Source organism: Pseudonaja textilis, chromosome 4 (genome assembly GCF_049901715.1).
Source record: "Pseudonaja textilis isolate UNSWEBS1 chromosome 4, rPseTex1.2, whole genome shotgun sequence".
NCBI classification, from domain to species: Eukaryota; Metazoa; Chordata; class Lepidosauria; order Squamata; family Elapidae; genus Pseudonaja; species Pseudonaja textilis.
Genome location: NC_141993.1, coordinates 88,060,117 through 88,075,665, shown reverse-complemented (window position 1 = coordinate 88,075,665; position 15,549 = coordinate 88,060,117). Strand labels below are relative to the sequence as shown.

The window sequence follows — 15,549 nt, the reverse complement described above, 5'->3', positions numbered from 1 at the left end:
TTTTCTCTCCTTAGGTAAAGAGCAGAACTCTAAGAAGGACTCATGTTTCACTTGGTTCCTAGAATCATTCCACAATTTCCCTTCATGGGACCTTTAATTGGTAATTGGCCCATGTCACAAGGATAAGAATCCTCCAGTTCTCTCCTTGAATTCCCTTCTCAGTTGTAATTAATTTGCTTGTTCACTAAATCTATCAATTGTCCCGTTCACCAAAGGGACTGTAGATGTTATGCAATGAGTGACTTTCCCTGACTGATTTTGCCCCTACTCCAGTCCTTGCCATTGATTTAAAAACAAAAAGAAATAAATCCCTTCCTGTCCTATTTATGGTAAGTGAACCTTGATCACAATACCTTGTTAAAAATACCTTAATATCACAATACCTTGTTAAAAATATACCAGCAGTCATTTGATGAAGCATCAAAAGATGGTTTGCTTTTACTTTCCCATCAGTGGAGTACAGCGATCAGGAGGAAAAGCTAAAGCATCATATAAAGGAAACAACAACGCTAAGACCAATAAGAGAAAGAATATTCCTAATCAGGGTCTAGGATAACTCACCATGGCCAACTCACCCCATCCACCTTGCCATGGCCAACTTGCTGTGGCCAACTTACTACAGCCAACTCTCCTTGGGCCAACTCACCGTAGAACAAGAGTTATACTAATATAAAAGAAATGATGGAATATTATCACTATCATTAAAAAACGATGTAAAAGGAGGGACAAAATGAAATGTGCTCACATCAGTTTTAAATAATTAATTTGATTTGTTGAATTGTCCCATAGACAGTTGTCACGGAGTGAGTTGGACCAGTTCCACCTCAAACACTATGTAATGAGAGGAAAATTTGGAATGCCTGAATCCTTCAAACTAGGTTGCTCCACATACAGTAGAACCTCTGGTCACAAAGTCTTCCATTCACGACCAAATCAGGTGACAACCAAAATTGTTTACCTCTGGTCGCAAATGGGTGCTCAGGTGGCGACCAAACACAGCCACAGGGATTTGCCCTTCTGCACCATGCCATTTTTTTTTTTACACATATACACTTCTGGTGACAACCAAATCGGGCGACGACCGAATTCATAGAATAGATTATGATCGCCACCTGAGTTCCTACTGTATATCTCTTAACCGAGTTAACATGGGTCATTAGAATACCAAAAAGAGAGATTGTTTTATCCTTAAATCAACATCCTGACAGTCCGAACAATTCAGTGGAACACCTGCCTCCAGAAGTTGTGAATGCTCCAATACTGGAAATTTTGAAAAAGAGATTAGGCAACCATTTGTCTGAAATAGTATAGGGTTTCCTGCCTGAGCAGGTGGTTGGAGTAGGAGACTTCCAAAGTCCCTTCCAATGCTGTTATTCTAATTCTAATCCCAGTTTATGTTTGAGGAAATATAACCTCCCAGATGTTGATGGATTATAAATTCCAGGAGTCTGTACTGTTTATTATATTACCTGGGGCTTCATTGCCCACTGTTTTGATTTTTTTCTATGAATATTCTGTGAATATTTTACTGAGGATTCAAAGAAGGGTCTCAGTTTGTTTATTTAGCACATGGAGACTCTCTCTAAATATATTCTTTGCTTTCCTGTAATCCTGGTGATTTCATACACCTGCTTATAGAATCAAGAATCTGCACTGGAAAATTATTATGAAGAGTAGATTTCAAATAATTTCTGTGCTTTTAGAACCTGGATGTTGAGATGATTGGTCAGGAGGTGATGGGTTTCAAAGACCAGTCATTGTGCAGAGTGCCAAGTTGTCTGACTGCCCAGGCAGCGTTTATTCTTTTATACCATTTTTACAAGCAAGGAAGAGTAACATAGATACAGCATTTGGATTGGAGAATAGATGCCACATGGGTGAAACCTCCCAACCTATCCTTAAGAATAGTGGTGATATTAGTAAAATGAGATCATCTGTAAGTCCAGAAAGTCCAGGACTTTCCAACCCAAGATAGAGAATGAGATCATGCAGAAAACAAAGAGGCCCATATAGATTAAACGCTGCAGTTTGCTGCTAGCGCCATGTACAGGACCTCAATAGCTACTACAAGAAGGGGCAATGTCCACATCAGAGTAGCCAAGGTTGTGTCTGTTCCAGCAGAAAAAAAAGTCTAAAATACACTGATCCAGGTTCTCTTTATTGTAGATAAAATTGCAATCATTCCCATATTGATGTTTAAAATAGAAAATTAGAATGAATTCTGTCCAGCTTTTCTGTCATTATTTTTGCTTCTGTATCTCAAGTCTAAAGAATAAATACATTCCTGGTGGCTATATGTTCCTATGAAGCCACCAGGAAGAGTAAAAATGAAAGCGGTAGGGACTTCCGGTGTTGTCGTGGCATGGCGAGGTAGGAGAACCTTGATCCACTGTTACATCGGGGTTTTTGCTCATGGGCAGCTGTTCAAGGTGAAGTTAGATCCTGGTGGGATCGCTTAAGTGAGGAAGAACTCTTGGTGCCGAAGCAGGAATTGCAATCCTGAAGGTAAAAAAGGGAGCCTGAAGCACAGGGCAAAAGAAGTCAGCCAGTTAGGTTGGCCCGAAGACATGACAGAACAATTTTGAGAAGGAAGCGGAGAGTCGAGATCGAATTTGGAGGCCGGGAAAGAGTCCGAAAGGAAATCGATGTTGGGTTATAACTAATGGATAAATTTGAAAGGTAATTGGTACATGTGTGAAAGGCTGGAGCGGAAGGGGGAAAGTGGAAAGTGGCAGCAAGACTGAGCTGTTTACCCATAGCTCTGGATAAAGTGGAAAATTGCTTTTAAAAAGGAAATTGGAAAGGAAAGAAGAGTGACTATTGATGAGGAAAGTTTTGTATTTCCAGCCACATGAACATACCGTGGAGAGTATTCTATAGCAGAGAAGAACTGTGAAACTTTGAAATCTTTGAAAGTAATTACAGTGGTAGATTAAAGTGGTAGATTCACACTTAGATACTATTTTAAAGTAAACAAGATGACAGACAGCCTCTTTAATGCGTTTTGTTTTCATTGATAATTGACTACATCAGGAAATGTTTGCATGTGGGACGGTGATTAATCTTTACTTACTAGAGTGAATCACAAAAATTCAGAAGCATTCTGAATTACCAGCATTCCCCAAATTACTAGATTTACCACATGCATTCATACTTTTAAAGACATGCCCAAAGTGATGCATGATTTGATTGCTTATTGTACTCTACGACTATTATTAAGTGTTGTACCTTATGATTCTTGACTCTTGATGAATGTATCTTTTTATTTATGTACACTGAGAGCATTTGCACCAAGACAAATTCCTCGCGCGTCCAATCACACTTGGCCAATAAAGAATTCTATTCTATTCTATTCTATTCTATTCTATTCTATTCTATTCTATTCTATTCTATTCTATATGACTGCTCTAACTATCAGATTTTATGGCTATTATGCCACACAACAATTGATGCAATTTTTAGGATACAGGTAGTCCTCAAGCTATAATCATTTATTTGGTGAGCGTTCAAAGTTTCAGTGACACTGAAAAAAGTGATTTATAACAGTTTTCATAGCATTGCAGTATCCCCATGGTCACGAGACCAAAATTCAGGTGTTTAGCAACTGGCATGTACTAATTGCATTATCCTGGAGTCATGTAATCACCATTCTTAACCCTCCCCAGCTGACCTCTGACAAGCAAAGTCAATGGGGAAAGCCAGATTTGCTTAACAATCACACGACTTACTTAACAACTGCAATGATACGCTTAACAGCTATGGCAAGAAAGGTCATTAAATGGGGCAAAATTCACTTAACTGCAGCAGAAATTTTGGTCCCAGTTGTGGTTGTAATTCAAGGACTACCTGTGCTGGATTCTTGTGAAACAACATTAACCATGCACCAAACCAGTGCAACTTGCTGAAGAATTGGGAGACAAGTAATACAATACAGGCCATTTGTCTCATGACAGAGAAGCATCTTGAGAAGCAAACCACCTGCCACGGATATGGCAATCACTGAGCTAGAAAAGGCATTTGAACAACTCCCACATGACCTATTTCTTTCTCAACCACAAATGGACCAATTCTCACCATTGCTTTTTATACTCAGTGTGTACATTGTAACCAGAAACCTTCAGTTATAACAACCATGGATGCAATTATATGCTGCTGAACATGAAGCACCCTTGAACCCTTAATACAGTTTTTTCTGAAAACTTTAGAAAGGAGGACCTTTTATCCTTGTTTCAAACATTTTACTTTTTTACTGATGTTCAAAGCTGTAAAAGTATCTGTTGGGGAACTACACAGCAGTTATCTAGATGAAAGAGGCACTAACATAAAAGTGGAGTCATATATATATATATATATATATATATATATATATATATATTTGTTTTCTGAGGTTCTCAGGTATTTGTATGTGGATCTTTGGTTGTTGGGTTTCTCCGCGCCAAGATTCGAAGTATCTAGGCAACGTTTTGATGAAGTCACGAAACGTTGCCTAGATATCTCAATCTTAGCGAGAGAAAACCCAACAACAAAGATCTATATATAGATTTATATAAAACATTCAACAATCCAGAAAAAAAAAAAAAAAGATAGTCAGGAACACAGAAACATCATGAGGTAAATTTTGCAAAACACAGATCACTGAAGAAAAAAGGCGGGAAAAATGGGAAACTCCCCTTTATACTGATGACAACCAATCAGAGCGTAGATTGCCTCATGCAATCTAACTAACCCTCTAAGCAACTACAATTGTCTGTTCTGGCCTATTGTACACTTCACTGTTCCAGTACTAAATTCAATATCCTAGTATTATCTGTCCTTTAACCAATTTTTCAGGGAAATTATTCATTTAAGTATGAATTAATCAAAAGTCCCTGTTAATTCTTCTCCTTCTTCATGGAATTTCTTTAGAAAAAGGGGAAAGAAGTGATAGGCACCCATGAGAGGATGACAAAAGAAAATAAATCTAACTTGCCACACAAAGAATCTCCCTTGTCTAATGAGAGTTTAAGATTACAGAGGTACAAGTTAGCTCTTATTCAGAAGCAATTCAGGATAGGACTTGAATGAAAAAGAAAATCCAGTGGAGGCAGTAGCCCCTCCTGTTTACTTATGACATTAGGAACTGCATTTATTACTGAAAGTAATGGGTCCACTGGCTGCCCTGCAAATGAAAATATTTCATAATCAATTATTAAAGAACAGGACTTCTAAGGGGATGAGAAAAGAGAATTGGCAACCAATTGTTTAAATTTAAAAAAAATTAAACAAATGCATATTTTTTTATTCAAAATACACAGAATGGAAAAAAATCAGCAGATGTGGGCTTGAGTCATTACCCCGAATTACATACCTTTTGTTTGTCCAAAGGAGTCTGAGCTACATCTTCTATCTGATGCTCAATGCTATTCTTCCTCAGGCCCATCTTCTGCAGAGAAGTGATGCCAATGCTTCGCTGCTCTTTCCAGATGTGGCCATTGGAGAAAACAATTTGTGAAGGCATCAGCAGGCAAAGATAAATGATTCCTTATAATGTTCATATTGAAAAAAACAGTTAGACCTGGTCTTCCAAACGTCTTTCTGGATTTCAGGTAGGACTATCAAAACCCTGTGACATTTTGCATTTTATGATTCTGGCCATGTTATTTTTAAAAAATATCCATTTTGGGAATCACAAGGACACTGGATGACATATGTGGTATAGTGACCAGAGGAGCATTGCTGACCAATCTCTTTCTTAGGTGTCCAGAATCCTTATATTAAAAGGTGTCCCTTCAGATTTACTCTGCTAGTCATAGCCCACTTTAGGGGGAGTGCTCATCTCCATTTCTAAGCCATTGAGCCAACCCTATCCAAAGACATTTCTGGAGTCATGTGGTTTGCATGACCTCAGGCCACAGTGCAATGCATGTGACAAAACATGGACTGCTGTTGTCTTCCCACCAAAGTGGTACCTATACTTTCAAGTTTCTAGGTTGGCAGGAGCTGAGGCAAGTGATGAGTGTTGGCTCCTTCATGTGATGGTAGGACTCAAACTGCCAGAGCAAAGACCTTCTCTGTTAAACAAGCCTCAGACCGGGGTATTAATTGTCCTTAAAAACCAAAGTATCCACGTTTTGATCTTTTATCCAGCTGCACAGAGTACATCTGTTCTTTGTTATGGGGTCTAATTTTAATGTTCTTCTGACCATTCTGGAACTCCATGATGAATTGCCTAATGCAGGAACTGATGTTTCTTCTATCATGTTTCATTATAGTCATCAACATACTAGCCCAATTAGGACCACAATTGTTAAGCAAGGTGGTTGTTAAAAGAGTCATGTCCAATTTTATGGTTTTTTAAAAAAATAAGGTTGTTAAGCGAAGTCATTCTTTTTCAGGCCATTGTAACTTTGAATGGTCATTAAACAAATGGATGTAAGTGGAGAACGACTATAGTTGTTCCCTCCTAAAACTCTCTTTGTGCAGAATATAGCCCATCAGCAAGGAAATGCGAAAGAAGATTTGTGATGGATGAAACATATTTGCCTGTTGAATCTTGGTATCTTCTAGTATTGCTTATTATTTAGCATATTATTATTCCATACATAGGAACAGCTTTTGGGGATAGTGCTTTGAATCTGTTGGTGTGGTTAGCTATTGGTCAAACTGTTTTGTTAAATCTGTTTATGAGCCGTGGTGGTGCAGTGGTTAGAATGCAGTATTGCAGGCTCACCGCCAGCAGTTCGATTCTGACCAGCTCGTGGTTGATTCAGCGTTCCATTCTTCTGAGGTCGGTAAAATGAGGACCAGATTGTTGGGGCAATATGCTGGCTCCATAAACCATTCACACAGGAGTATAAAAGCACTATAAAGAGGTATATAAGTCTAAGTGCTAAGTACTTGTTTTTGCTAAACAGAAAGAACGCCAATTTGAGCAACCATCTGTTTCCTGCTCAGGAATGCCTGACCAGAAAGGTTATCCTTCAATAGGAAGGTTTTTAGGAAAAATGCTGTTGGTAATATTGTTAAAGTGTTGGCCTACATTATAACCTTTCATTTATAACCTTTAGCAATAGCAATAGCACTTAGGTTTATATACTACTCCATAGCAATTTACCACACGCTGGGAGTGATAGACAATGTCAGCACATTGCCTCCAACCATTTGGCTCCTCTTTAAGCCGGCTGTGGACAGAGTTTTCCTCCAATACTGCATTCTAACCACTGCGCTCCCACGGTTCAAGCTTTAGCTGAACTAAGCCACCCTTTATTATAAGTTGGATGGCATATTAATTAATTATAAATCATTGGGGCCTAATCTTGTATACATCGTCAGGGTCATAGTAAGACTATTTTAATTAAAACAGTCTTTCTATGAGCCTGACGATGTATGCAAGACTCTGCTTTTAATGAACATTTTATATTCACAATATGTATTTCCATGATTGGTATCCTGGCAATGTATGCTTTTCAAAATTGTGAAAAAGGGAGTTCACACCAAGCAGAGGTATGCCCATTTGGAACCTGTTTCTGGGTAGACCTTTTGTGTTTCATTGTACCTGAATTTTTGGAGACAACAATAGCTTTTCATATCTATTATAACAAAAGCTGTGCCTTTCATGCCTTTGCTATCAGCACCAGCAATGGAGAAGGATTTGCTGGTATACATTCAGAACCAGATAGGACTGGAAGCTCTGCATGATGGAGAACCCTGCAATCATTAATACGATGTATCTTGAATATAAGTCTGTGTTCCAGATCCATCAGTAAGAAGCTGTAATTAGACTACTTTTCTTTAGATTTAGCTAATAATTCTCCCCAAACACCAGAGATTTTTGTGCAATCTTGTAGGTATATTGCAAAACTCTACTGATTACAATCAAAATGTAATTAATATTTCTCTGTAAGTTTAAACTTGGTAGCCCAAGAGGAATTTCAGACTCTCGTGATTTTCAAACTAGAAGGAATTTAGATTCCTTGATTTTCTATTCAATTCATGATGACTTCAGAACTCAAGGATGAGCATGGTGGGAATCTATAAGTTATCAGCTGCTTTGGGCTGTTTTAGATGTATCTAATCCGAAGGGCAGAAACTCTTCTCTTTCAACGAACTTCCCATCCTTATCTAAAAAGTGATTTGGGTTGAATTCTTCAGGTGTCTCCCATTGTTCAGGATCAAGAAGAGCAGAAAAATAATATCTGGAAAAATAATGGTCCCCTGCAAACAAAGAGATGATTGAACAGAACAGTTTCATAAGGGAAACTGGCAAAAAAAGTTCAAACAATATTGATGAAACATTTGGTTTTTGCCTGTCTTTATGGACCCATATTTGTTTATTTCCAAAACAGTTTCTGAGAGCAGTGGCTGTTCTTAGCATTTCTCACCTTTGGAACGTGGTAATCCTTCACCTTCACATCTTTTGTAGTTTGTCTGGGAGTTCCAACTCTCACGACATATTTTACACGCTGCATTTCATGAATCACAGCATTGGTGTAGGGCAGCTTCTTCCGATCCTGATAGGAAATGGACTGTGAGATGTCAAACACATCTTTAATCTCCTTCTGGACTTTCTCTAGAAAAGAAATGATGTTTCCAAATTTTAATCCTTAGAGGCCTATTGCCACCAATGTTCTTCAGATTATGTGACCTTCTCCTTCAATTTATTGCTGGCTTCTGGACTTCTTTTCTATTGGAATACCAAAGTTCACAGCCCCAGCTAGGTCTCCAACCTCAGTTTATTTTATTTTTTTAATTTATTTGATTTGTCAATCACTTACAAGATAATAGGTATAAGTATAAACATAGTTATGAATACATGAAATGGATACGTATAAGAAAAATAAAAAAGATTAAAAACATAAAAAGTTGCCAGCTCATTGACCTTTAGCCTTGGCCTACCTTACCAGAGGGTTCCAAATCCACCTCGGATCTCTGGGCTTTGCACTCTGGTTGCTCCCACTATCTTGATTATTTTTCTATATTTATTATCATTCTGAAATTTGATCTTCTATATGCAGTTTAGGCCAGAAACAAGTAACACAAATGAAAGCCATAATAGAGTTCTACATTGAACGTGTTAAATGTTTCAGATTTGTATTGATTCCAATTTTTAATTTCTTGCACAACATTTTACTGAGAATTGAAAGAAGGTTCTCTGTTTGCACAATCCTGGCTTTCCATTAATGCTGCTAAGTTTATGTTCCTGCTTATAGGTTCAAGAATCAACACAGGAAAATTATTATGAAGAATAGATTAAGTTCTCATGCATAGCTTAGTATTTCAAATATTTCCTGTGCATTATAAAACCTGAGAATGGTGCTTGTTCCCATTGCCAGATGTGTCTCACCTTGGATGTCAGGATGATTGGCCAAGAGGAGTAGAGCCCACTTTATAGTACTGAAGGTTGTCTCTGTTCCGGCAGCAAAATAAGAAATCAAAAATACACTGAGCCAGTGTAGGTGGAGTCTGGGTCATTCCTGCTCTGATGTTTAAAATGGAAAATGAAAATTTCAATGAGTTCTACGCAGTTTTCTATAGTTGTTTTTGCCTCTGTGCCACAAGTCATGGAGATAAATATATTCCTGGTAGTTACATTGGAAACTCAATGCATGGGAATAAGAATTAAAGTGTTAGGTTCACACTGAGTCAGAAGTACCTTCTTGAAGTAGCCAATATTAGGTTTGGCTCTCAAAAACATTTAACACATTTTGTTTTAATTTATAATTGATTACCTCAGCAAATGTTTGCATGTGGAATGGTGAGTAATGTGTACCTACCAAAGAGAATCACAAAACATCACAAGCTTGATTATCTGCATGCATTCTAATCTAAAGTTATGCCCAAAGTGATGCATAGGACTTGTCATGCCCCAGCATATAACTTTCATACATTGTTGTTGCTCTCTACCCCCATCTAGTGGCCGGAGGAACAAATATTCCCCAACATATGATCTTTATATACTGTTGTTGCTCTCTAGCCCCAACTAGTGGCTGGAGAGACAAATACCAATTATTTTGTTTGAAGCTGACCCAACCCATTTTACCCGTCGACCCGCACTCTCAAGCAAGTGCACATTGGGAAGCCAGACTCCATTTCTTTTAGCATAGGCAGAAGCACAAAGAAAAATCCATCTTAATCTGTGGCACCTGTCATCCAAGGACAAGCCCACATCCCATACATAGAGCATTTCTGGTAAGATTTATATGATCTGTGTTTATTAACTGTTATGTTCAGCAGGAACTCAATACTGCCTCTTTTGTATTGGTTCTCATTCAGGGGTGGGATTCTACTGGTTCTGTCCAGCTCTGTAGAACCGGTATCTCTGAAGAGCAGCAGACATAGAACCGAAAAGCATAAATCATGGAACCAGTAGTTACACCAGTCAGATCCCACCCCTGTTCTCATGGTATATACTCCTATTTTCCCCAGTTTCACCATATCCTGTTCATTTAATAAACATTCAGATCTACCCCCATGGTCTGTTTTATTGGAAGATAGGTCGGTTTAGATGCATGTTGAGCTGCATACAGATTAATGTATAATGAGGACAGAACAGAATTGCTCTAACTTCAAGCTTTTGTGGCTATTAAATAAATCAAAATAGAGGTGGAAGGGACGTTGGAGGTCTTCTAGTCCAATCATTTCAGGATAAGTATTCATTTAAGTATGAATTAATCAAAAATCCCTGTTAATTTTTTCCCCTTCTTAATGGAATTTATTTAGAAAAAAGGGGAAAGAAGTGACAGGCAAACATGGGACAATGAAAAAAAAATCTAACATCCCCACAAAGAAACTCTTTTGTCCCATGATAGTTTAAGATTGCAGAGGTACAATATATAAAAAACTTGAACTTAACATGGGCTAAACAGATCAGGAAACGAATAAAATAGAAGAAACCCCTAGGAGTAGAATACCACTAGCTCCTCGTGTTTACTTAGTTCTAGATTGGTTCTCTCCTTGATTAGTTTCCATCCATTGCTTCTTGTTCTGCCTTCTGGGGCTTTGGGGAATAGGCTGATCCTCTCTTCTCTGGGGCAACCCTTTAGAAATTGTAACACTGCTACCATGGCTACTCCTTTTCCCTAGACTAGCAACAAATTCTGCAGCTATTCTTCATAGGTTTTAGTACCCAATTTCTGCAGCTACTCTCCGTATGTTTTAGTGTCCTGTCCCCTAATGATATGTGTTGCTGTTCTCTGCACTCTTTCCAGAGTCTCAAGATCTTTTTCTATCATGCCAACCAAAACTGGATGCAATATTCCATGTGTTGTCTTATCAAGACCTTAAACGTTGTTACTAACCCTTCGTGTGATCTTGATTCCATAGCTCTGTTAATGCAACCTAGGACTGTGTTGGTTGTTTTGGTGGCTGCAGCAAAGGAAATTCTGGATGGAAGCAATGGGTTTAAATCATAATGAAGTAAATGTTGAGTTGGTATTGGGAAGCAGTCAGGCAGATTGAGTTGCTTGCAGAATCACAGATCTACTGTTCTGCAATCTGCTGCCTGAGTCTGCACTGAAAAATAGAAGCTTCAGTCCTAAGTTAGGTTCAGTTCTGCTCTCAGCCCCTCCCCCACCATACCACCCATCACAGGGCCTCAGGGAAGCCTCCTGGATGAAGGTGAATCAGTACAACAGCAATTTAGGTTAGCTAGAAAGCAAGAAATCTGACAATTTCCTGCTTTCTAGCTAATCTACATAGCTCGGAACAGCTGATAGTCAGAACAGCTGATCGTCAGGGGAAAAGGAAAAATAGTAACTTACCAAAAATTAGATGAACTTACAATGCAGGCAAGTTTGTTGGCATGCATGTGAGATAAGGAGTGACTGGAGAGGGCAAGGAGAGACCATTTTGCCATTTTGCCATTTTGTTAGATTCCGGCTATGCTATTTTCTATAATACAAATATTCATTTTGGAAATCACATGAAGACACATGTGGTATGGTGACTGTTATGTCCCTGGAACTTGCCAAAGTTCCCACCCAGGTCCGTTCATACTGCGGGGGCGTTTGCTGCCCCTCATTGGCTGGCTTCCCTCGACAGCCGGCTATAAAAGCCAGCTGCAGGGTTCGGTCAGCCTGCTCCAGGCAGGGCTAACACGTTCAGTCCTTTATTGTTTCAATAAAGTCTTGTTGCACCCATGCCCTGGTCTAGCCTCTCATTGCTCAACTACAACACTGGCGACGAGGGTGGGATGGCTACCAGAGGCAATCCGCAACAGCTGAAGTCACTCGATTGCTGAAGCCGCAGCCGTGCCGCCGGAGAGCTCGGCCAGCAAGAGCAAAAGTAAAGAACGTCTGTAGCCGCTTGTTGCAAGCTACAGGGGAAAGTGAAGCGCTGCGAGCCGCAGCCGCTCAACACAAAGAGCGTGAAATTCAAACGGCTGTCGTTTGAATTTCTTGCCGGAATACAGCGCGGTGCTGTTATTCCGAGTCACTGACGCCTACGCAGGCGTGAAATTTGAAGCGCTATCAGGGGCGGCTAGCCATTACCGCCTACGCTCCCCAGGAGCGCGAAATTCAAACGCTGCCAACAGCCGTTGCAGCCAAGTCTCAATCGTTAGCCCAGAGAGAGCAGAGAGGTTCTGCGGAGCTCTCCAGAGCTGAAGTCACTAGCCTGTCAAGAGCACAAAGGGCCATTTTGTTGTCCCAGAGAGATTTCACAGCAGCATAACCTGCAGAAGTTCTCATCATGAACTCCAACCCAGCCTTCCCACCGTTCAAGCCTGATGAAGAAAAGTGGGAGTCATACAAAAATCGCTTTAATCACTATATCGACGCCATTGGTCTGGCTGATGCGGGGAGCACAGAAAGAAGTCATTCTTCCTCAGTTATTGCGGAGCCATCGTTTTTGATACCGCCACAGCACTCGTTGCTCCACGTGAGTTAAAGAATGTTCCCTGGGCAGAATTGCTGGAAATCCTCACCAATCATTACTCCCCTAGGCCCTCACAGATCGCGAGGCGTTTCACCTTCCGGATGAGGAAGCAAGCTGAAAAGGAAACCGTCAACCAGTACATGGCCGCCTTGAGGACTGCAGCTCTCCACTGCGGGTTCGGGAACTACTTAGATGACATGCTCCTCGACCAGCTCGTCTGTGGGGTCAAGGACCTTCACCTCCAAAGGCGACTGCTTGCCAGGAAGGATCTCAACCTATCCCAGGCCTTCGAGGAAGCCTTGGCTGCGGAACTGGCAACCCAGTCAGCCACCGAGATCCAAGGTCCCGTGCCCAAACAAAGCTACACCACCGTCCACTCAGAAGAGGTGGTCAATGAAGAGGATCCCAACGATCAAACAGACATCCACCGCCTCGCTCATGCCAAACAACCCCAGGTAGGAACCAGGCAAGAATGCAACAGTTCACCAAAACACATCATCCTGTGCCTATCCTGTGGCGGACCTCACTCGAGAGCTACCTGCAAATTCAAAAGTGCCACCTGCAACAATTGCCACAAAAAGGGCCACATCGCTAGAGTCTGCCAGGCCGCACACAACTCAGCACAAAAGGTCCCTTCCTTCTCCCATTCTGGACTCCAAAGGCAAGTACTAAATTGTCACACTTGCTACCACGCTAATCACACTTGTCATTCTATTAGTAAAATCACACTCTCCATTTTATTAGAAGGCAAACCTTGTCGTATGGAGGTTGACACGGGGTCAGCGCTCTCAATCATCTCTTGGAGCACTCTCAAGAGAATCCAGCCCAGACTATCCAGAGACCAGCTCCAGAAGTGCCAGCTCACCCTGAGGGACTATCAAGGGAAGGACATCCCAGTACTCGGCAAAGGCAAGTTCCTTGTTAATTTTAAAGCTTTCAAAGGCCACCTGCCTCTAGTGGTAGTTAACGGCAACCTCCCTAGTCTCTTGGGGCTTGATTGGTTCCCCTACCTCGGCCTAGGGTTAACAGGAGTCCATGCTGTCTCAGCTTCTGACACTGACTCCTTATTCACTGACTATTCAGACGTATTCAGCGATGAGTTGGGGTGTTATAACGGTACCCCCATCTCATTTGCAGTTGACCCCAAGCAGTTCCAGTCCGGCTGAAACCTCGTAGAGTCCCATTCGCCATTCGGCCTAAACTGGACGCGGAACTGGATAAATTATTAAAACAAGGGGTTATTGAGCCGACAGACTTCGCCAAATGGGAGACGCCAATCGTCACACCCCTTAAAAAAGACGGCAGTCTGAGAATTTGCTCGGATTACAAAACAACAATTAACCGCTTTCTACAAGTTAGCGCTTACCCAGTCCCGGTCATTCAACATTTACTGCACACTTTTGAGCCTGGCAACATTTTTGCCAAATTGGACATGTCACAAGCGTATCAACAGTTCCCTGTTGACAATCAAACAGCCGAATTACAAACTATCGTGACCCACAGGGGTGCTTTCCGGTGCAGGCGTCTCCAGTTTGGCGTAAGTGTTGCCCCTGGCATTTTCCAGTCCCTCATGGAGCGTATACTTCAGGGCCTCCCTGGCGTAGTACCCTACTTCGGACGACATTTTGGTCTCGGCCAGGGACAGACCCCAACTCTTCCAGAGAGTCAGAGCAGTGTTAGACAGGTTCAGACAGCATGGCCTCAAATTAAAAAGGGAGAAATGTGCCATTGCCACTAGACAGGTGGACTTTCTGGGCTATAGAATTGACGCCTCAGGCATTCACCTCCTAGAATCCAAAGTCAAGGCAATCCATGAGGCACCCACACCAACCACTAAAGCCGAGCTACAAGCCTTTTTGGGATTATTGAACTTCTATGCATCATTCCTACCCCACAAAGCGTCAGTAGCAGAGCCCTTACACAGGCTCTTGGATAAAAAATCACCGTGGCACTGGGGACACAAGGAAGACACCGCTTTTCGCGCAGTCAAATCACTGCTCACATCAGACGCAGTCCTTATTCAATTTGACCCACACCTTCCATTAGTACTAGCAGCTGATGCATCCCCTTTTGGGATTGGAGCTGTCTTGAGCCATAGACTACCCAACGGCTCCAAGGCACCTATCGCTTTTTTTTCCAGAACGCTCTCAGCAACAGAGCGTAACTATAGTCAAATTGACAAGGAGGCTTTAGCCGCAGTGGCAGCGGTAAAGAAATTTCATGAATTCCTTTTTGGCCACAACTTCAAACTAATCACAGACCACAAGCCTCTCCTGGGCCTCCTAGCCAGAGACAAGCAGACTCCCCAAGTGTTGTCTCCCAGAATGACGAGGTGGACACTGTTCCTGGCGGCATACTCGTACAAGCTCCTCCACCGCCCAGGAAAAACACTAAGCCACGCAGATGCCCTCAGCCGCTGCCCCCTGCCAGCTCCAGCCGAGGACCCGGCCCCGGTCCACGCCATCTTTGATGTCACCGAGCTCGACCTTCCTGTCACCGCCCTCGACATCGCCACCAAATCCAAGACGGACAAAACAATTGCCCAGGTACTGGACTGGGTGAGGAGGGGGTGGCCGGGCACTAACCTCGCAACCGCAATTCACACCTTTTAAGACCCGTCAGCAGGAACTATCTAGCTTGCAGGGCTGCCTGTTGTGGGGCACCAGAGTCGCTCATTCGGCCTCGCTTCGCACTCTA

At 41.6% G+C, this 15,549-nt stretch overlaps 1 protein-coding gene across 1 annotated transcript in view; it reads right to left on the bottom strand.

Annotated features, from left to right (window-relative positions):
* Positions 1 to 8,412: 8,412 nt before the first annotated feature.
* Positions 8,413 to 15,549, bottom strand: part of LOC113454783 (cytochrome P450 2D20-like) — an 80,979-nt gene continuing 73,842 nt past the window's right edge. Inside the window, exon 7 of the mRNA XM_087933793.1 lies at positions 8,413 to 8,548. Coding sequence (XP_087789919.1) covers positions 8,456 to 8,548 — 93 coding nt within the window. The 3' untranslated portion in view covers positions 8,413 to 8,455. The remainder of the gene's footprint in view (positions 8,549 to 15,549) is intronic.